This window comes from Cetorhinus maximus, chromosome 9 (genome assembly GCF_964194155.1).
Source record: "Cetorhinus maximus chromosome 9, sCetMax3.hap1.1, whole genome shotgun sequence".
Lineage (NCBI taxonomy): Eukaryota > Metazoa > Chordata > Chondrichthyes > Lamniformes > Cetorhinidae > Cetorhinus > Cetorhinus maximus.
Genome location: NC_135887.1, coordinates 29,563,556 through 29,587,186, shown reverse-complemented (window position 1 = coordinate 29,587,186; position 23,631 = coordinate 29,563,556). Strand labels below are relative to the sequence as shown.

Below are 23,631 nucleotides of genomic sequence, written 5' to 3'. Positions count from 1 at the left end.
GTCACTGGGTCAGTATCCTGGAATTCCCTGTTCAACACCATTGTGGGAACATTATCGGCAAAAGGACTACAGAGGTTGACAAAGACCCATTACCACCATCTTGGGGCAACTGGGAGGACAATAAAGTGTGGCTCTGCAAACCGCACACATGCCACATCAGCAAATCTATGCGGCAACGTGTGGCTCCAGAATTGGCCTGTTGAGTCACGTAAGGGCACACCAATTCTGGCAGACATCATCCTGAGGGACTGACAACAACAAAATAAGTGTTGGCAATGGGTGAACCACTGTGCAAAATCATCATCAGATGTTTTTAAACTCTCACCTAAATGTTTCTTCCTGTATTTCCTAACCTGATTCACTTGAATCCAAGCCTCAGATATGCATGAGCGAGAGTTAAATGCTCTGTGCTACACTGAAGGATTAAGGCAGCAGCATGCAGACTTTTAAGCAGCCCGGTCCCTACCTCAGTCACCTGGAGCTTTCCTGTCCCAGTCATCTGGAGCCGACTTGATTTTTCTCAAATCTGCTTCATTACATCTGTATTGGGTCAGTAATATATAACAGGTTTTGACTTTACAGCGATTAGCTCCTGGCCATTCACCGTGCCTGGCTACGGATGTCACACATCTGCGGATGGTGTGTGTGTGTGTGTGCGTGTGTGTGTGGTCCCAATTGGCGCCCCAGCGTGATGTCCGCCTGGAAGCGCTATGCGCCCTTTGTGCGGGTGGGGGGGGGTGGGGATTCCCTGAGCTAGGAGTGCGCTCTTTCGCGCACACATGCAAAGACTGCACAGATCTCCCTGAGGCAAAGTGCTGCCTCAGGGATCTCAGCTCAAGTGTGAAAATGTTATTAAAGGCAGAAAAAAATATTCCTGTCATGCCCCCTCATGTGACACTGTCACAGGAGCTGGGACATGTCCATTACTTTGATTTAAAAATTTTCCGAACATTTTAGATCCCTCATGAAACCTCACCCGGCCCGTGGTCGAGGTTTCATCCTTTTTCAGAAGGCCGCCTGGGCTCTTCGCCTGCCCGCCAACCGTTTGGACGGGCAGGGCCATTAATTCGCTAAGTTACTTTTTTAAAGGCCTTAAGTGGTCACTGACAGTTCGGCGGGCGTGCAGCTGGGTCGGCTGTGCACCCGCCTAACTGAGAATCTAAATGACGCGGGGTGACATCGGGATGCCCGCCCGATGTCACCCCGCGTCGGCGAGCGGGCCCCTTCCCCGCTCGCCGACCAGAAATTGCTGCCCCAAGAGTAACGTCTGATTTTCCTGTAACATTTCGACTTTTGGGGAAGACTGTGCCCATCGGGGTGAGTTAATGGTGCTACACCCGATTGTCAGCACTAGGCACAGTGAGGTTGGCACAGCACAGTTAAGTGCAGAGCAATTCCAACCCAATTCCATCACTTAATGAAATATCTCTATTACGTCACCACCATCACTTTTCCATTTGCCACAACAACCATCTGAAATCATGTGCTCTATACCCAAGTCTAAGTCATTAATATATATTCCACCAGATATCTTCCTCCAGTACAAAAAACAACCATGCACCACTACTCTCTGTTTCCCCGTCACTCAACCAATTTTGCTTCCATGCATTTGCTGCTGTCATTTTTATTCCATGGGTTCCAACTCTGCTGCCAAACCTGTTACGTGGCACATCATCGAATGCCTTTTGCCATGTACACCACATCAGCTGCATTATGCTCATTAACCCTCTTTGTCACCTCATCAAAAAACTTAAGTCCGTTAAACACAATTTGCCCATAATATTTTACTCGCATCTTATCAGTCCCCAGAGGGTTTACGCTGCAGAAAACAAAACACAAAACTGAAGAATGGAGTCACATAATGGGAAGAAGATAGCAATAAATAATGTAAGGTAAAGAAAGAAAACACAGTGAAAAGAGGAAAAGAGCCAATAGCCCTGAAATAAATATTGGTATTATAGTATACTAACGGTTAATGTATTTATATGATGTTCTGCTGTCTGTTATTTAGCACAAGCTGTATCTTATTGTTTGGCTATCACCCCACATGGCTGAATGTCATGCAAACACGTTACATATTCCTGCACTACACTATTGCATTATCAGCAATATTAAGACACACATGAACTGACAGACACACATACATACGCAGTCAGAGAGAGAGAGACAAACACGGCAAGAGACACAACTGAAACATGGAAGAAGGATATGCAGACAGGCAGACAAACAGTGAGAGGCACAAACAAAGAGAGAGGGACACATACACACACATACCCACACACCCCTCACACACGCACGCACACACACAAACACAAACACACACACGCACGCATATAGGCACGCAAGCACACAATGCAGAAAACTGAACAACAGTATAGGTGGTGGTTAATCTCAGGAAATGAGGCCCAAACCTTCGCCATTCCGTGTTGTGGGTTTTATTTCCAGTACATACTGTTACACTCTTTACTGATGTGCCTCATGTTGGGTTAATACTCAGTAAACTGTGACAAGTACTTCTTCAAAGTAGAGGAAGCAGCAATCCACAAGTATGCAGTTATATCTAAAATGTGCTTACCTTTTGGGTTAGCAGTAAGAACGTCCTTAGCTATAGTAACTTTCCCAATGACATCATCGCGGCTAAACGTAAATGAAAAGGATTGATAGTTAGTGAGGCCACAGCTGTTTAAAGATTGTGCTTCGATATTTGAGATTGCAAGAATCAGCATTAAGTTGGAAAGTGATATTGAAATTACCTGATTGCGTCCTCATCCATCACGTAAAAGGAAATGGAGTGAAAGGTACTGGGAAGATGGACATTGTACTCTTCTCCCCAGAACGGAGACAGTGTCTTCCATATTGTTGCAGTTCTGTGGAAAAAATGTTGTATGAATTCTGTTTACAAAAGTCTGCCATTCCAAACCTCAAGGCCCTGCTCACTCTTTGGCGTATGGCTCTGCCTACTGCCTACTGCCTACTACAGTAAGGCCTCTGCCGCTCTTTCCTTTTCCTTGGTTCCCCCAATTTCCCCTAAACTGTAGGGGGCTTTAATCTTCACATAGACTGGGACAATCAAATTGCCAAGAGTGGTCTCAAAGATAAGTTTGTAAAATATTTTTGTGACGGCTTTTTGAAACAATACATTATGGAACTGACTAAGGATAAAGCTACCTTAGATCTAGCATTGTGTAGTGGAGCAGGGCAAATTAGTAATGTCATAGTAAAAGATCCACTGGGAAATAGTGATCATAAGATCATTGAATTCCATGTCAAGTTTGAAAGTGACCTACTCCAATCACAACAAGAATCTTAAACTAAAACAAAGCCAACTACGTAGGCATGATGGGAGAACTGGCTATGGTTAATTGGGGAAATAAACTAAAATGTATGACCTTAAATGAACAGTGGGAGACATTTAAAGAAATAATTCAAAATGTTCAACAAAAATACATTCCTTTGAAAAACAAAAACTCAGCAAGAAAGACCCATCTGTAGCTCACTCAGGAAGTCAGTACTAGTAAGGATAGTATTAGATAGAAAGAAGAAGCTTATAATGATGCAACAGAAAATAGTAAGTCTGAGGACTGGGAGTGTTTAAGAAAACAGCAAAGGGCCACCAAAAAGCTGATAAAAAGCCAGGAATATAAAAATAGAATGTAAGTGCTTTTATTGTATGTAAAAAGGAAGAGAATAGCTAAAATAAGCGTTGGTCCCTTACAAACTGAGACAGGAGAAATTATCATGGGGAATGAGGAAATGGCAGAGGCATTGAACAAATATTTTGTGGCTGTCCTCACAGTACAAGTTTCATACCAGAAACTGACAGTAGCTTAGGAGCTAGAAAGCGTGAAGGAATTAAGGAAATTAATATCAGCAGAGAAAAAGTATTAGAGAAACACAAGAGACTAAAATCTGACAAATACCCAGGACCTGTTGGCCAACACCCTAGGGTTCTAAAAATGATAGCTGCAGAGATAGTGGATGCACTAACTATGATTTTCCAAAATTCTTTAGATTTGAGAATGGTCCCATCAGAGTAGAGTTGGCAAATGTTACACTGCTTTTCAAGAAAGGAGGGAGTGAGAAAACAGTGAACTACAGGCCAGTTAGCCTAGGATCAGTTGTTGGGAAAATGCAGGAATCTATTATTAAGGAAGTCTTAACAATGCACTCAAAAAAAGCACTGTATGATTAGAACAAATCAAAATGGTTTACTAAAGGAAAATCCTTTATGACAAATTTACTGGAGTTTTTTTGAGGATGTAACTAGGAGGGTAAATAAAGGGGAACCAGTAGATGCAGTATACCTGGATTTCCAAAAGACATTCAATAAGTTGCCACACAATAGGCTAATTTGCAAAATAAGGGCTCATGGAGTTGGGGATAATATATTAGTATGGATAGAGGTTAACGGACAAGAAGCAGAGAGCGGGCATAAATGAGCGCTTTCAAGTTGGCAGGCAGTGAATAGCGGACTGCCGCAAGGAGCAATGCTGGGGCCTCAGTTATTTACAATCTATATTAATGACTTAGATGAAGAGACGGAGAGTAATATATCTAAGATTGCTGATGATATAAAGCTAGGTGGAAAAATAAGCTGTGGGGAAGACACGGAAAGGCTGCGAAGAGGTATAGACAGGTTAAGTGAGTGGGCAACAAGATGGCCGATGCAGTATAATATAGGGAAGTGTGAAGTTAATCATTTTGGTCATAAGAAATAGAAAAGCAGAGTATTTTTTAAATGGTGAGAAACTTTTAAGTGTTGATGATCGAAGAGATTTGAGTGTACTTGTACAAGGAACACAGAAAGTTAGCATGCAGTATGGTAAGCAGGTAGGAAGGCATGTTGGCCTTTATTGCAAAGGGATTGGAGTTCAGGAATAAAGAGGTCTTGCTACAATTGTACAAGGTTTTGGTGAGACTGCTTCTGGAAGGCTGTGTGAAGTTTTGGTTTTCACATTTAAGAAAGGATATACTCGCATTGGAGGCAGTACAACAAAGGCACTAAATTAGTCCCTGGGATGAGGGGTTTGTCCTATGAGCAGAGGCTGAGTAAATTGGGATTATATTCTCTGGAGTTTAGAAGAATGAGAAGCAATCTCATTGAAACCTACAACATTCTGAAGGGGCTTTATAGGGTGGACGCTGAGAGATTGTTTCTGCTGGTTGGGGAATCTAAAACATGGGGGACACAGTCTCAGGATAAGGGGCTGATCATTTAGGACTGAGATGAGGAGAAATTACTTCACTCAAAGGGTTGCAAATCTTTGGAATTCTCTACTCCAGGGGGTTGTGGATGACCCATCATTGAATACATTTAAGGCTGGGATAGACAGATTTTTGGTCTCAGGGAATCAAGGGATATGGGGAACAGGGGGGAAAATGGAGTTGAAGCCCAAAATCAGCCATGATCGTGTTGAATGACGAAGAAGGCTCGACAGGCCATGTGGTCTACTCCTGCTCATATTTCTTGTGTTTTTGTGTTCCCTGCCAGGGGTTTGGATCCCTAATTACCTGGTGCTCTTCAGTTCCTCATACAATTAAGTGTCAGTCTGGACCCTGAGCATTGGCAGCTTGATCAGCTAACTAAGAACTGACTGGGGAACTGTACCGAGCTCAGCCAATCATTGGGTTGACCAATGCAGCATCAGGACAGAGTAGCTTCTTTCACGCTGTCTGTGTTTTTTAAAAGCTGTTTTATTTTGTGCTGGTGACAAGGTCAGAGCGAGGTGAGATGGGTGTTGAAAAATGGAACAAAATTAAGTCCTCATTTAACTCAGATAACAGTCAAAAACAAGTAGTATAGTGGATTCTGGTGCCAAATCAGCAGAGTTCAAATTCTCAGAAAACATGCCAAAGCTGGGTACTGCCCTGATACAGGTTAGACCGATCGCCATGACAATGCAGCCTTCCAGGCTCTAAAGGCAAAGAGACCTCCAAGGTCAGTGTGAAGAGTCCTCAGGATCAAACTGAGGAACAAGGGCTCTTCAATCTAAGACATAAAGGCAACTCATAGCGGACTTTACTGGGGTATAAGGTACTTCGTAAGTACAAAGGAATAAACAGGAAACGCTATTTTTGGGTACACCAGGACATGTGGTCAAGAGCATTGGGAGGAGCATAGCCTGACATTTTATTAGGGGAAGTGGTGAAGGCCAGAATCCAAAGCATTAAACAGCAATGATGCTGTAATGGGCCAATCTTGTGATTGTCTCCAGACCTTTTGCAATTGTACCAAGGATCCAGCTGTCCTGATACTGCAGCATCTCCAAGCACCAACAGGAACTTTCTTCCCCAAACAGTCTTAGGTACCAGCTCTCATGCTGTACTTTCCCCTCACCCCAGTTCCTCCTCAAATATCAGGTTGTGCTTCTCCCTCGTGCTCCCAGCCCCACTTCATACTTCCAGGCACCAGGCTATTCACTTCACTCCAAAACCTTCCCCTAGCCCCATTCTTTTCCAGCACCATTGTATTATTCCTGAGACAAATTCCCAGTGAAATGTGATAAATAACTGCATACATGATGACTTCCTGTGCACAGGTTAGACACCACGCTGTTAAATGAAAAGTTCAGGTTTGCCTTCTCCACCTGGCATTTAACCAAATAGAGTGGTTTGTCAATCAAAGTACTATTTGAGAACTGTTGTGTTGGGGGTCATTGCTGTGTAATCTGCCTAGTCCTCAGGGACTCTCCCTGAAAGTATCAGGCTGAATTTTTCTGAGGAGACTGAAGTCCCACTGCCAGGGCCGAAAGCAGGAATTGATCCAGTTCCAGGGGCGGGGTGAGGGGTAGTAAGACCCCGGGGTGGCATTTTGGTCAGCAGCAGCCAATTGAGGCTGGCGACCTGCCCCCACCACTCACCACCCCTAGAGCTGCCAGTCCATTCAGTGGATCAAAAGCTCAGCAGCCCTTGGCAGTGCCACCATTAGCAGTGGCCACTGCCAAGGCTGCAGCATGAGGATGAGGGCCGCTCTATGTCGAGGCATCTGACACTGATGAATTTTTCTGGGGATGCCGGGACGAGGCAGGCTCCAGCGACTGGGTGGGGGCGGGTGCTGTGGTGCACCAGCAGCGAGTTAGGTGTGGGGGTGCCCTTTACCACCAGGCGGCCTCATCCTGGAACATCCATCAAGGAGAACCCCCCCAGGAACCCACTGGGGGGGGCCACCTGGGTTTATTTGATGATCTCCTCACATCTCACATGGCAGTGGACCCTCCTGACAGGGGGGCAGGAAGGGGCCCTTAATTGAGCCCTTAAATGGCTCAATTTGCCATGAGTGGGCAGCCAGGCTGGTAATGTTCCCACTGCTGGCACTATGCCATGATGACAGGAAGACATTGGACTCCCCTCAGGACACCTTCCCCTGCCATATCGACAGCTCTCACGCCTCCCAAGCCATCTCCAGAAGGCTGGGAAAATTCAGCCCACAGCCATGAAATTAAAATCAGCTTCTGCAGGGGAAGAAATGCCAACTTGGGTCCACAGCCACAACATTTGCTGTTTTGAGCTGAACAGAATGATGACCCTATTTTAGGGGGACATGGTGCACAAAGAATCTTTTAGAAGACACACAGTTTGGGCCATGTTTATTTATTGGTCAGAGTCTTAAATTCAGAACACAAACACTATTGTGAAAGTTTAGGTCATGATAGTTTGCGAATCCTATTTTCCATTTCAGCACAAGTTAAAATTGCAGCTTCCAATTTATTCGCAGCAATAAGTGTTTGAAATGGCGTACATATTGAAATCTGAGTGAGACGAAGTAACTTCATATAGTGCCAACACTGCAAGTTTGGCTCGCTCTTCAAATGTTTGGAAGATGTGATGTGCGATTTTCAAATTATACAAGTTTGATTTAGGAATTTAGTTTTACACGTTATGATTCCTCACTTTAAGAAAAGATTAAGTGGCTGCAGTATTATGTGATCAGCCTTAAAGAGTGAGTGCATGAAATCAGGCTGAGTGAGAGTGTAAGATCAGTCAAAGGGTGAATGTGTGTCTGGGATGTGATACTATTCTCCCGTAGAAAAAGGTGTGTGTCTGTGGAGAGTAACTATTCTCCAGTAGAATACAGCTGTGCATCTGTAGGGAGTAACTATTCTCCAGTAGAATACAGGTGTGTGTCTATAGAGAGTGTCAATTCTCCAGTAGAGTACAGGTGTGTGTCTTTATGGAGTAACTATTCTCCAGTAGAATTCAGGTGTCTATCTGTTGAGAGTAACTATGCTCCAGTAGAATACACATTTATATCTGGTGTGGGGAACTACTCTCCAGTAGAATACAGGTGTGTGTCTATAGGAAGTAATTATTCTCCAATAGAATATAGGTATGTGCCTATGGAGAGGAACTAAGTAGAATACAGGTGTTTGTCTGGCAAGAGTAATTATTCTCCAGTAGAATACACATTTGTGTCTGAGGAGAGTAACTATTCTCCAGTAGAATACAGGTATGTGTCCCGCGAGAGTAACTATTCTCCAGTAGAATAGAGGTTTGTATCTGCCAAGAGTAATTGTTCTCTAGTAGGATACACATTTGTGTCTGTGGAGAGTAACTATTCCCCAGTAGAATACAAATGTGTGTCTGGCAAGAGTAACTATTTTCCAGTAGAAACTGGTGTGTGTCTGTAGAAAGTAACTATTCTCCAGTAAAATACAGATGTGTCTCTGTAAAGAGTAAATATTCTCCGTGAGTGCATTTATGTCTGTTGAGAGTAACTATTCTCCAATAGAATTCAGGTGTGTGTCTGTAGGGAGTAACTATTCTCCAGTAGAATACACGTGTGTGTCTGTAGAGAGCAACTATTGTCCAGTAGAATATGGGTGTGTGTCTGTAGAGAGTAACTATTGTCCAGTAGAATGTAGGTGTGTCTCTGTAGAGAATAACTATTCTCCAGCAGAATACAAGTGTGTGTCTGTAGGGAGTAACTATTCTCAGTAGAATACAGGTGTGTGTCTGTAGAGAGTAATTATTCTCCAGCAGAATACAGGTGTCTATCTGATGAGAGCAACTATTCTCCAGTAGAGTACAGGTGTGTCTGTAGAGGGCAACTATTGTCCAGTAGAATTCAGGTGTGTCTCTGTAGAGAGTAACTATTCTCCAGTAGAGGACAGGTGTTTTTCTCTTTGGAGTAAATATTCTCCAGTAAAAAAACAGTTGTGTATCAGGTAAGAATAACTATGCTCCAGTAGGGTACAGGAATGTCTGTAGAGAGTAATTATTCTGCAGTAGAAAACAGATGCGTGTCTGGTGAGAGTAACTATCCTCCAGTAGAATACAAGTGTGTGTCTGTGGAGAGTAGATATTCTCCAGTAGAATACAAGTGTCTATCTCTAGGAAGTACCCATACTCCAGGAGAATACAGGTCTGTGTCTATAAGGAGTAACTATTCTCCAATAGAGGTGTGTGCCTATGGAGAATATCTATTCTCCAGTAGAATGCAGATGTGTGTCTGCTGAGCTATTCTCCAGTAGAATATAGATGTGTTTCTATAGAGTAACTATTCTCCAGTAGAATACGCATTTATATCTGATGAGAGGAACTACTCTCCAATAGAGTACAGGTGTGTGTTTGAAGAAAGTAACTATTCTCCAGTAGAATGCAGGTTTGTATCTGGCGAGAGTAACTATTCTCCAGTAGAAAACACATTTGTGTCTGTGGAGACTAACTATTCTCCAGTAGAATAAAGATGTATGTCTGGCAAGAGTACCTATTCTCCTGTAGGCTACAGATGTGTATCTGTAGGGAGTAACTATTCTCCATTAGAATACAGATGTGTGTCTGGCGAGAGTAACTAATCTCCAGTAGAATACAGTTGTGTGTCTGTGGAGTGTAACTATTTTCCAATAAAAACAGCTGTGTGTCTGCAGAAAGTAACTATTCTTCAGTAAAATACAGATGAGTCTCTGTAGAGAGTAACTATTCTCCATGAGTGTACACATTTATGTCTGTGGAGAGTAACTATTCTCCAGTAGAATTCAGGTGTATGTCTGTAGAGAATAACCATGTAACCATTCTCCAGTAGAATACAGGTGTGTGTCTGTAGGGAGTAACTATTCTCTGGTAGAATACAGTTGTCTATCTGATAAGAGTAACTATGCTCCAGTAGAAAACAGGTGTGTCACTGTAGAAACTATTCTCCAGTAGAATACAGGTGTGTATCTCCGAGGGTACCCATTCTCCAGGAGAATACACATTTGTGCCTGAGGAGAGTAACTGTTTTGCGGTAGAATACAGGTATGTGTCTGGCGAGAGTAACTATTCTCCGGTAGAATAGAGGTGTGTGTCTTTCGAGAGTGACTGTTCTCCAGTAGAATACACATTTGTGACTGTGGAGAGTAATTATTCTCCAGTAGAATACAGGTGTGTATCTGGCGAATGTAACTATTCTCCGGCAGAATACCGGGGTGTGTCTGTAAAGAGAAGCTATTCTCCAGTGAAATACAGATGTGTGTCTGGCAAGAGTAACTATTCTCCAGTAGAATACAGCTATGTGTCTGTAGAAACTATTGTCCAGTAGAATACAGGTGGGTGTCTGTGGGGAGTAACTATTCTCCAGTAAAATATAGGTGTGTGCTTGTCAAAAGTAACTAATCTCCAGTAGAACACAGGTGTGTGTCTGTAGAGAGTAACTAATCTCCAGTAGAATTCAGGTATGTCTCTGTAGAGAGTAACTATTCTCCGGTAGAATACAGGTGTGTGTCTGTAGAGAGTAACTAATCTCCAGTAGAATTCAGGTATGTCTCTGTAGAGAGTAACTATTCTCCGGTAGAATACAGGTGTGTGTCTGTAGAGAGTAACTAATCTCCAGTAGAATTCAGGTATGTCTCTGTAGAGAGTAACTATTCTCCGGTAGAATACAGGTGTGTGTCTGTAGAGAGTAACTAATCTCCAGTAGAATTCAGGTATGTCTCTGTAGAGAGTAACTATTCTCCGGTAGAATACAGGTGTGTGTCTGTAGAGAGTAACTAATCTCCAGTAGAATTCAGGTATGTCTCTGTAGAGAGTAACTATTCTCCGGTAGAATTCAGATATGTCTCTGTAGAGAGTAACTATTCTCCGATAGAATACAGGCCTGCATCTGTGGAAAGTAGCTATTCTCCAGTAGAATACAGGTGTATGTTCTGTGGAGAGTATCCATTCTCCAGTGGAATACTGGTGTGTGTCTGGAGAATTATATCATTTCTCGTTTTTTTCTGTGAAGGACAATAAACCCAATTTGAAACAGATGATTGCCTGTATCAAATGGCAGTTTGAGGAGATGCAGAAATGGATTAAAAGGTCAGCCATTTAAGTCACCAACAAACATTCTGTAGGTGCATACTTCCACTGGAGATGAAAAACTGCCTCATTGAATCTAATCGGTTTGTTCATCATGCCACCCCTGTGGCACATTCAGAGTCCGCAAATGATTCTGTAAACTACCATACAGCATCCAAATCCCTCACACACCAGGGGCACATTTTCACAATACGTCATGCACTCAATGCCTCTGACTTCACAACCAGTGACGTGCATTTCACAAATGTTAGAGGCAACAGATTTTCAATGATAGCGAATGATATTTGCTCCCAGTAGTGTCTGAGCTGAACATGAACCGATTGAATGCAGTTCCTCAGCATACTTAGGTTAGATGGGCTCCCAGAGATGAGTCACTAAGGATTCACTGCCATGTCAGATATTGCTTTACAGCATCACTTCCAGAAGGTTGTGAGTGGTAGGCTTGATCCCATGACAAGTGTTTCTGTATTTATTTCTTTTGCAGGACCAGTTGTAGTGTAAGTGATTGCAACACTTCAAACTTCATCCTGTGAAAGTTCCAGTCAGGTCCACTCAAACTGTCTCAGTTAGCTTCAATTTCCCCAGCACATGTGCACACGATCCACTAAAACTATAACAGATGGACTAAGTGGTGCAGAAAAATTGAATATGGGTGATTAAATAAATAAATGAAAGTGTCAGCTGTGGCTCAGTTTCACGCACTCACCTCTGAATTCAAGTCCCACTTCTGCACAAAATCAAGGAAGCGCTGAGGGAGTACTGCCTGGCAATGACCATCTCCAGCAAGACAGAAACTAATCACCTCCCCTCAACATTCATTGCCATTACCATCACAGAATTCTCCACCTTCAACATCCTGGGGATTACCATTGACCAGAAGCTTTACATTTAAATATTGTAGTTACAAGAGCAAGTCAAGAGGCTGGGAGTTCTGCCCTGAGTGCCTCATCCTCAAAGCTTTTCCACCACTACAAGGCATATGTCAGGAGCGTGAGGGATACTCTGAATTTGCCTGGATGGGTGCAGCTCCAACAACATTCAAGAAACTCCACACCATCCAGGACAAAGCAGCCTGTTTCATTGGCACCCCAACCTTCAGCTCAAACATTCACTCCTTCCATCACTGGTACACAGTAGCAGCAGTGAGTACCGTCTACAAAATACACTGCAACAATGTGCCAAGGCTTCTTTGACAGCACCTTTCAAACCTGCGAGCTCTTGAAACTAGAAGAATGGAGCAGCAAACACATGGGAACACCACCACCTCTAAGTTACCCTGAAAATCACACAGCATCCTGATTTGGAACTATGTCACCATTCCTTCACTGTCGCTGGGTCAAAATCCTGGAACTCGCTCCCTAACAGCACTGTGGGTGTACCTGCACCACATGGACTGCAGGGTTCAAGGTATCAGCTCACCACCACCTTCTCAAGGGCAATAAGGGATGGACACTAAATATTGGCCTTGCCAACAGCGGCCACATCCCATGAACAAATAAATAAAGGTCACAATTATTAACCCAGTTCAGTTGGGACTCCAAGTCACAAACCACTACTACAGCACACTGAAAATGGATTGTCCGTCATGTTCTGTATTCTACATGTTCTTGATTCCCTCTGTATTCTATACCATTCCTCCCAAACAGAATTACTGTGCAAGTGAAACCACTATAATGGACACATTCAAAAACAGACATATGTAAAAAATGACAGTCCCAAATCACTTACATTGCAACATATACAAGAGGCAATCTGCAACCACAGCCAGTCTCAAATTATGAACTAAGACAGCCTTCCCTACACCAAGCCCTTTTACACTTTCAAACACATGACAAAGCTGGACGTCCAGATGCTCAAAGTATGTACTGCATCTGAATCTGAAAATGGTGACGCCTTATAGATTGTAACTGGCTTCCGTTTTTCCCCACGTCGGTATCGGGGTTTGAATTACCCCCACTGCACCCCTCCGTGCCACTATGCAGCTGCTGTCCCTGCTTCCAAACGCAACCTTGTTAACAATGCATGTCCAAGCATCTGGTCCCACATGGATCCTAAACAATGGATGCACATAATCCTGACCCCACATGGATCCAGAGGAGGTGAAAATACCAGATCCCAGATGGGCCGAGCTGGCCAAGTCCTAAAGGACATAGCTGCTAGACTGGGTCTGCGGCAGGTGGAGAGGGAACCAACAAAAGGGAAAAACATACTTGACCTCATCCTCACCAACCTGCCTGCCGCAGATGCATCTGTCCATGACAGCATCAGTAGGAGTGACCACTGCACAGTCATTGTGGAGATGAAATCCCGCCTTCACATTGAGGATACCCTCCATCATGTTGTGTGGCACTACCACCGTGCTAAATGGATAGATTTCGAACAGATCTAGCAACTCAAGACTGGGCATCCATGAGGCGCTGTGGGCCATCAGCAGCAGCAGAGTTATACTCTGTTTGTAACTTCATGAACCGGCATATCCCTCACTTTACCGTTACCATCAAGCCAGGGGCTCAACCCTGGTTCAATGAAGAGTGCAGGTGGGCATGCCAGGGGCAGCACCAGGCATACCTAAAAATGAGGTGTCAACCTGGTGAAGCTGTAACACAGGACTACTTGCATAACAACTAACATAAGCAGTAAGTAATAGACAGAGCAAAGCGATCCTGCAACCAACAGATCAGATCCAAGCTCTGCAGTCCTGCCACATCCAGTCGTGAATGGCGGTGGAAAACTAAACAACTCACTGGAGGAGGAGGCTTCACAAATATCCCCATCCTCAATGATGGGGGAGCCCAGCACATCAGTGCAAAAGATAAGGCTGAAGCATTTGCTACAATCTTCATCCAGAAGTGCCGAGTGGATGACTCATCTCGGCCTCCTCCGGAGGTCCCCAGCATCACAGATGCCAGTCTTCAGCCAATTCAAATCATTGAACATGATATCAAGAAATGGCTGAAGGGACTGGATAGTGCAAAGGCTATGGGGACAATATTCCCACAAAAGTACTGAAGGCTTTTGCTCCAGAACTTGCCGTGCCCCTGACCAAGCTTTTCCAGTACAGCTACAACACTGGCATCTACCCGGCTATGTGGAAAATTGCCCAGGTTATGTCCTGTACACAAAAAGCAGGACAAATCCAACCCGGCCAATCACAGCCCCATCAGTCTACTCTCCATCATCAGTAACGTAACGGAAGGGGGTAATCAACAGTGCTATCAAGCGACACTTGCTTAGCGATAACCTGCTCACTAACACCGAGTTTGGGTTCCGCCAGGGCCACTCAGCTCCTAACCTCATTACAGCCTTGGTTCAAACATGGATGAAAGAGCTGAACTCCCAAGGTGAGGTGAGAGTGACTGCCCTTGACATCAAGTCCACATTTGACCGAGTGTGGCATCAAGGGGCCCTAGCGAAACTGGAGTCAATGGGAATCAGGGGGGAAACTCTCCGCTGGTTGGAATCATACCTAGCACAAAGGAAGATGGTTGTGGTTGTTGGAGTTCAGTCATCTCAGCTCCAGGACATCACTGCAGGAGTTCCTCAGCGTAGTGTCCTTGGCCCAATCATCTTCAGCTACTTCATCAATGACCTTCCTTCCATCATAAGGTCAGAAGTGGGGATGTTCACTGATGATTGCACAATGTTCAGCACCATCAGTGACTCCTCAGATACTGAAGCAGTCCGTGTCCAAATGCAACAAGACCTGGATAATATCCAGGCTTGGGCTGACAAGTGGCAAGTAACGTTTGTGCCACACAAGTGTCAGGCAATGACCATCTCCAACAAGAGAGAATCCAACCATCAATGGCATTACCATCACTGAATCCCCCGCTATCAACATCCTGAGGGTTACCATTGACCAGAAACTGAACTGGACTAGCCACATAAATACTGTGGCTACAAGAGCAGGTAAGGGGCTAGGAATCCTGTGACAAGTAACTCACCTCCTGACTCCCCAAGCCTGTCCACCATCTACAAGGAGTGTAATGGAATACTCTTCACTTGCCTGGATGAGTGCAGCCCCCACAACACTCAAGAAACTTGACACCATCTGGGACAAACCAGCCCACTTGATTGGCGCCATACCCGCAAACATTCACTCCCTTCACCACCGACGCACGGTAGCAACTGTGTGTACCATCTACAAGATGCACTGCAGGAACTCACCAAGACTCCTTCAACAGCACCTTCCAAGCCCAAGACCACTACCATCTAGAAGGACAAGGGGCAGCAGTTGGATGGGAACACCACCACCTGGAAGCTCCCCTCCAAGTCACTCACCATCCTGACTTGGAAATACATCGCTGTTCCTTCACTGTCGCTGCGTCAAAATCATGGAACTCCCTTCCTAACAGCACTGTGGGTGTACCTACACCACATGGACTGCAGCGGTTCCAGAAGGCAGCTCACCACCACCTTCTCAAGGGCAATTAGGAATGGGTAATAAATGCTGGCCCAGCCAGCAAAGCCCACAACCCACGAATGAATAAAAAAAAATACATTCATCTGAGAGTGTTGTTTCGAACAGGCACTGTGCTTGTAACATCAGTTTTGTTGTTACATCGGTTTCCAAACTTAATTCTTAGCACTGCTGCAGCTTTTCAGATGCTGATCATTATCTCAGCTGGTTCTTCAAAATTGTTGGGAGCATTTCTACCGCACATAAAACGACCATTTTGAAAATAAGGACACCTGTAAAAAAAAAGGACCACTGATGTCAATCCCTTGGGTGTCCGTAATTTACAGGTTTCACCAAGTTCAAAGGGGAATGTCAGTAAATTCAGCAAGAGACATCTCGCCTTCCAGTTTGTATTACAGGCAGATTGTGCTCACACTGTGTAAACACACAGCCCAAGGCGGCTCTGAGCTTTTCTTTTACACAAATCAGATTGGAATCAAATAACATAAACAATAACGCCAAGCAAAGGAAAGGTTCAAGGCTGTAATCTAAACTTCAGCAATGATTACAAATTACATGAGCCTTCTTTTATGTTTATTTGAATTCCTAACATACATTGTTGCAAAAGACCCACCTCGAGATCTAATAAATGAAACATGACGATTGATCAGCTGTTTAAGACAGTGAGTGTTTTGTTTTGCAGTTGGGGTCTGGGCGAGGTTCTTTGGGGTTTGCCTATTCCCCAAAGTAAGTTGCTCAAGACCATAGTTTGTTAAAACTATTACTCTTTATATACAGCTATTATGTACATATTGGGACCTACATGTTATGCACGAGGTTGGAACATCTCCTCCCTCTAGATGTCTGTTACTCAATCATGTGGTGTTACATGATCATTACATCAGCATCATGTGCTTCTGACGTTAACCCTTTACAGTGTGCACCTAATCCCAGGTTCCATTAATACTCTGCATAATGCAGGGGCAATGCCAAGGGCAGGGCAGTATCAGACAATAGGGGCAGCAACAGGTACCACCAGTGCCCCTGGGTTAGGGAAGGGGGGGGTGGGTGAGGTGAGAAAAATCCGCCAGGAGTCTTGCCACTAATCGTTGCCCAGGGTCCCAGCTGAAAGTGCCTCTGTATAGATGTTGCGTGGAGACTGAGGTGACTAACTATCTCAGATTTTAGAAAATTGTCCCGTCTATGAGGCCGTTATCCTATGTCATGAGCTGCAGGCTGATGGGAAGCTGTCTGTCCCATAATTTGTACCTTTAAATTTTGTGCCTGCGCGGTACCTGCTCTCCATCTGTTTCCCACTCTCACAGCTCAGGCAGCCATCCCCCTGCTCTCACAGCTCCGGCAAACTCAACCTACCAACCCCCAACTCCCGCCCCTCCCCACTCGTACGTACTCCTATGTCAAGGTGTCCCTTCATTTTCTCTGTGAGATTTGATCACCCTGGTAGAGACTGTATTGGCCTCAGATGTGATGATCTCTCCCTAGTCCCAGTAACCCACCACTGATATCTAGGCTAAAACACACAGTATGTCGCCCACATGTGATACCCATAGAACCATAGCCCACCATGTCACCAATGCTGGTCCAAGAGGAGGAGAAGGAAAACTGCCAGAGCAAAGGAGACAGGAAGACAATAAAAAGGATGCAACTCTCCATCTAGCCATTCTACAAAACAACTTCAGTCCCTTACCTGATAATTGTCTCGTTATCGATTCTTACGATGCAGTATGGATCACTGCTTCCTGTCCTGAAAACAGAGGAAGAACAGAACTGAATATTTCTTGTCTGCATCACCTTCTCTATCCACAAGGGTGATGCTAATGGGTGAAATAAGCAAGTTCTTCTCACTGCAAGTTGCTAATAGAAAAAGGGCTTATATTCATAAAGTACCTCATCAGTCCTCTCAAACATTTCAAAAGAATTTCAGAGATTGAATTAAACCATGCAATTATTATGTAAGTAACAATGAAAGGCATTTTGCATATAGTATAATCTCATAAACTGCAATGAGGTGAACAACCAGTTAAATCACTATGAACAGGTCACAGTCCTGAGTAACTGTCACCTCAACATTGGCTTTGGGAAATAACTGATTGCTTTCCCAAGAATCACGTGGAGAAGCTTCATATTAAAAAATAATAAAATCTACATTTAAAGTGTCCACCCCAGCCAGTGATCATGCTGTTGGCCCCTCAGACTGAGGAACTCCACCTGTACCACACATTCTATACGAGAACACAATAGGGACAGGTGTAGCCGCCTTGTATTTATGTAGCGATTTTAATGTAGAAAGCATGTGAAGGATATGGTGCAAGAGTGGGTGAGTGGGATTAACATTGTTCTTGGAAAGAGCTGATGCTGAGTCGATGGGCTGAATGGCATCCCTCAGTGTTGTACTACTTCATGAATCTCTGAAAATATTCTAAAGGATTTTGTATAGCAGGGGGGAAAGGCTTAAAGGAACAATGAGCTCTGGTGCATATGAGGAGATGGTTTTTGAGAAGGAATTTCAAAGAGACTGAAAACCGAAAGAGAGAGAGGGCAGAGGCTGCAGATTTTCAGGAAGGATTCCAGAGATGAGGGCTGGGGCTGGTTTAGGAAAACAAACGTGGCTGTGAAAGGAGAATCTGTCAGCTTTCACCTATTATTCAGACTCTCCTCAGGAAGTAACTTTGAAACAACAGCTCCATAAAGTTCAGCTTTGTCAGTTGAAGAGGCAGTGGTGGCAGGCTGGCTTGTTTACATTCCAGTTTACATTCCTGGCATGAACAGCCTGCTTGCTGGGGAGTAACCCATACTGCAGTGGCCGTGTATTATTTTAAAAAGGCTGCTATTTTAAGACAAGAGTGAAGCACTCACGTATACATGGAAAGATTTAAAACATTACTAAGCTCCAAATAATAAAGAGAGGATTGTCTAGGAGTGAAGCTTCACAGTACAGCATGCTCAGATGGTCATCCAAGAGTCAAGTTTGCAATCCAGGTTTAGGTAGGGCAGAAGTTAAGGGCCTCCAGATGCAGCACATGAGCTGTTGCCTTGGTTACTGATGTAGGCGGTGTCCTCTCATGATGTAGTTCTGCTTTTATGTAAGTGAAGGCTACGCAATACAATATAAATTGGAGGAGCTATCTAAGGATCAACTATCTCACACAGTGTTCTGTGCTAAGGATATTAGATTGCTCAAAACTGAGGGTTGAAAGTACAGGATACACACTGAATCTCCGCAGTTTATTGCAAAATAAGCAGAATGACATCCCCAACGAACAAATTAACGAGTTACTTCACTCATTTCAGTTTTATTTGTACGCATGATCTGGATTATGTATGATACACAGTATCTATACAAATATGTCACATTGGCCCCATTGATGGCATTCTTGTTTCTTAACCAGAAGCCAAGAGTTTCAGCTAGCGTTGCCAACCCTCCAGGATTAGCCTGGAGTCTCCAGGAATTGAAGTTCAATCTCCAGGACACTGCCATGTGCAATCCTGGAGAAATATCATCAGGCCATTAAAAAAGATTTTTTTTTTCAATTTTCCTTGAAAATTTGTCTTTACCACATATAAAAACATTGTAATTGGAGGAAAAAGCTGTTTGGCTGACAGTCAAACTTCATCCAATTGGTGTAGGAAGGCAGTGTGTCACAAGGATGGATGTGTTGGCCGACTAATGGCTTGAGCGTGGGGGCAAGTCATGTGATGAAATCTCCAGGAATACATTTAATTGCAGTTGGCAACCTTAGTTTCAGCTCAACTACAGGGCTTGAGCACTTAATCTAGGTGTGCAGCGTAGAGAGGGGTGCTGCATTGTCAGAGATGCTCTCTTTCAGGTGATGACATGTCCATTATAAGTAAAGTGTGGTTACCAAGGCCATAGAATAAATGAGGAATGAAAAAACACCTGACCAGATCTGTAAGAAAAAAAGTACCAACAGGAGAATAAAGGAAGTGGCTGTGAGGAACGCAATGGATAGGCAAATAAGAAAACATCTTTTTAAAAATGTTAAGTACTTACTATGAGTTCTACTTAATTTTCAATTTATCATTGTGCTTCACAAGTGGATTCTTCCTTTGTGTGGCTGCTTAAAGCCTACCTCTTTGATCAAGATTTTGGTCACCTGTCCTAATAGCTGCTGCTGTGGTTTGTTGTCAAACACTCCAGTGAAGTGCCTTGGTGTGTTTTACTACTTTAAAGGTGCTATAAAAATGCAAATTCTTGCCTGCAGTTGTAAATATGTCTGTTCACCTCCCCAACCAAGGTGAATTTGCTCTTCTCTCCGACAGGATTTCCGTATCTCTCTTCTGCCTTGTTCACCTTCATTGCTTTCCATTTCTCTCCTGGTGTTTGACAAGGTGTTTACTAAAACCCGCTTTCACAGCCATATTTCCTTTCTCAGTGACTGTCTCCGTCTCCGACTCACCCCACGTGGATTTACTAAAACCCGCTTTCACAGCCATATTTCCTTTCTCAGTGACTGTCTCCGTCTCCGACTCACCCCACGTGGATTTCAACTGAAATTCCATCCCTCTTGTTTCGAACCCACCCAGGATTACAGGTATCTCCGGGACATAAAACGTTTCTCGGACTACTGTTCCCGTCGCATTCTGAGATCCACACTCAGTGCCATGCGCCGCCATATGAACACACTCGACCTCTTCCTCCAGCAGCACCGCCGCACCCTTTTTCAAAGCTGCGCGTGCCCCCAGTTTCATTTTATTCTTCCTCTCATCCGACGCCTCAACAAGAAACTTTTTCTCTTTCTCTCAAGTGCTAAGGAACGCAAGCTCCAACAACTCATCGACACCAACACCCATCTGGGACCCTCCACTCCTGCTTGTCCCTCCGTCCCCACCCCATCTTCCAATCCCAGCCCCAGCCGCGTATTCACTATACCCCCTGACCTTCCCCTCTCTGATGCTCAACGTTCAGTGCTCAGCAAAGGACTTAGTTTCATACCCTTACGCCCTCATCTCAATGAATTTCGGGCTCGGCACGATGCTGAACTCTTCTTCCACCGCCTTCGTCTCTGTGCTCACTTCTTTGGGCAGGAGTCCTCTCCCCGTTCAACGGATCCTTTTACCCACCTCCAATATTCTCCCTCCACCTGGACGCCTCCCTCTGGATTCTTACCTTCTCTTGATCTTTTCATTGAGAACTGTCGGCGTGACATTAGTCGTCTCAATTTCTCTGCTCCTCTCACCCATTCTAATCTGTCTCTCTCTGAACTTACTGCATCCTCCGCCATTTCCCCCAACTCCAGCATGATGCCACCACCAAACACATCTTCCCTTCACCCCCCCAGCGGCATTCCGTAGGGATCGTTCCCTCCGGGACACCCTGGTCCACTCCTCCATCACCCCCTACTCCTCAACCCCCACCTATGGCACCTCCCCATGCCCACGCAGAAGATGCAACACCTGCCCCTTCACTTCCTCTCTCCTCACCGTCCAAGGGCCCAAACACTCCTTTCAAGTGGAGCAGCATTTCACTTGCATTTCCCCTAACTTAGTCTACTGCATTCGTTGCTCCCAATGCGGTCTCCTCTACATTGGAGAGACTAAACACAAACTGGGCGACCGCTTTGCAGAACACCTGCGGTCTGTCCGCAAGAAAGACCCAAACCTCCATGTCGCTTGCCATTTTAACACTCCACCCTTCTCTCTTGCCCACATGTCTGTCCTTGGCTTGCTGCATTGTTCCAGTGAAGCCCAACGCAAACTGGAGGAACAGCACCTCATCTTCCGACTAGGCACTTTACAGCCTTCCGGGCTGAATATTGAATTCAACAACTTTAGATCTTAAACTCCCCCTCCCCCCATCCCCACCCCGTTTCTTCCCCCTCCCTTTTGTTTTTTTCAATAATTTATATAGATTTTTCTTTCCCCACCTATTTCCATTATTTTTAAATCTACAACGGTAATACCTTGTCAGCCTTTCCACCCCACCCCCACTAGAGCTGTACCTTAAGTGTCCTGCCATCCATTCTTAATTAGCACATTTTCTTAGGTAATATCACCACCTTCAACACCCCTTTGTTCCTTTTGTCTGTGACATATTTTGATTATCTGCTCCTATCACTGCTTGCTTGTCCCCACAACCACACCACCCCCCAACTTCTCTCCCCATACCCCCATAAACCAGCTTATATTTCACCCCTCTCCTAACTATACTCAGTTCTGCTGAAGGGTCATGAGGACTCAAAACATCAACTCTTTTCTTCTCCGCCGATGCTGCCAGACCTGCTGAGTTTTTCCAGATAATTCTGTTTTTGTTTTGAATGATCACAGCGTCTGACTGTCTCATCTGACATGTGACCTGTGGGAAGCAGTAGCACAGGAACAGCAATTTACAGCTTTCGAGCACATGTGAAAACATCAACTGCGGCATGCAGCCTTGTGGTGAGAGCAAACCACCACTAGCAGAAGTTCAAGCCCCTGGTCACATCATTTACAGGAACTACTGCCTGTTAACTCACTGTCACCGCCTATTTTACGTTGGGAGTTTCTTTATTCTGCTCCTTACAAAACCTGTTTGAATTATACAAAATGACTATGAAAAGAAAATAAAAGTCACAGGGACATCCCAAATCACTTTACAGCCAGTGAAGTACCTGTTGAAGGTATGGTCGCTGTTATAATGTACAGAGCATGGCAGCCAATTTGGGCACAGCAAGGTTTCACAAACAGCAATATGAGAATAACCAGACAACCTGTTTTTGAGATATTGATTGAGAGATAAAGGTTGGCCAGGACACTGGGGATAACTCCTCTGCTCTTCCTCAAAATGGTGTCATGGGGGTATTTTACATCCCCCTCAGAGGGCAGATGGGGCCTCAGTTTAATGCCTCATCTGAAAGGTCACACCTTGGACAGTGCAGCGCTCCCTCAGTAATGCACTGGAATGTCAGGCTAGATCCTTGTGCTTAAGTCTCTGGAGTGTGTCTTGAACACACAAGCTTGACTCAGAGGCAAGCATGCTATTCACTGAGCCACAGCTGACACAGCGATGACAAGGCTGCCATAAGCATGAAACACAAGCATATTAACCACCAGTCATGCAAACTTTCATGGAGACAAAAATGCAGAGAAAAGAAACCAGCCAGTTTTGACAAAATACTGTGGAAAATTCTTCTCTGAATCCCTCAGCAAGCTCCAGGAGACTGTAGTTACCCAATAATGCATTACCAGCCATCCTTAACTAACTAGTTTTCTCCCTCATCTCCCCCACTTGTCTGTCCATAATTAGCCATGGTCTACGAGAGACTGTAGGCATCTCTCTCTGTCAGAGAGACACATATGGTTATGGCTTGTTGAGCACCACCCTGTATTGAGCATGGCTGACCGGGAGTCTCTCCCACTCTTACTACCTGCATGAGCATCTTGTTAGAATTAGTAGGTTAATTTGACATTTTGAACCACACCATGGGCGCTCCTTCTGTGGCCAACAAGTTCTAGAGCGGTCCTTGAACATGAAGCTTCTGGCTTAGATGTAGGGGTGCTTAACTACAGAGCCACCCCACTCCCCTTGTAAATCCAAAATACCCACTAGGTTGCATAGGACCATTTATATCCATCAGGTAAGTCCCAAAATTGAACTTGCTGCAGCTCCTTCCTAAATCCCTCTACTTCTCTATTCCCTCTCTTCCTTTAAAAACTTTCTCCAATTCCATTGTTTTGGATCAAGCTTTCAGTCACCGCTCCCCAATCCTCCAAACCATGGCTCATTTCCAATTCTTTTATTCTTTTTATCTGTCTTTTTACCTCCTGCTACAAAGCCCCTTGCAACATTTGTTATTTTACAGGTGCTATGGCAATGAAAGAATTTGGACCTGAGTGGAGGCAGCAGCAACAGAGATGACAGGAGTATAAAGAGAGTATGAGAGGGGGCTCAGGACAGGGAGGAGCTCCAAGGTGGAGTAAGTCCAGTGAGTAAACAT

The 23,631-nt window shown here is 44.5% G+C and overlaps 1 protein-coding gene across 1 annotated transcript in view; it reads right to left on the bottom strand.

Annotated features, from left to right (window-relative positions):
• The window catches only part of rasa4 (RAS p21 protein activator 4), a 243,581-nt gene that overhangs the window by 210,430 nt on the left and 9,520 nt on the right, over nucleotides 1–23,631 (bottom strand). The window contains exons 2-4 of the mRNA XM_078548425.1: nucleotides 17,385–17,441; nucleotides 2,754–2,867; nucleotides 2,576–2,637 (exon numbers count right to left, since the gene is read on the bottom strand). Of these exons, the coding sequence (XP_078404551.1) occupies nucleotides 2,576–2,637; nucleotides 2,754–2,867; nucleotides 17,385–17,441 (233 nt within the window). The remainder of the gene's footprint in view (nucleotides 1–2,575; nucleotides 2,638–2,753; nucleotides 2,868–17,384; nucleotides 17,442–23,631) is intronic.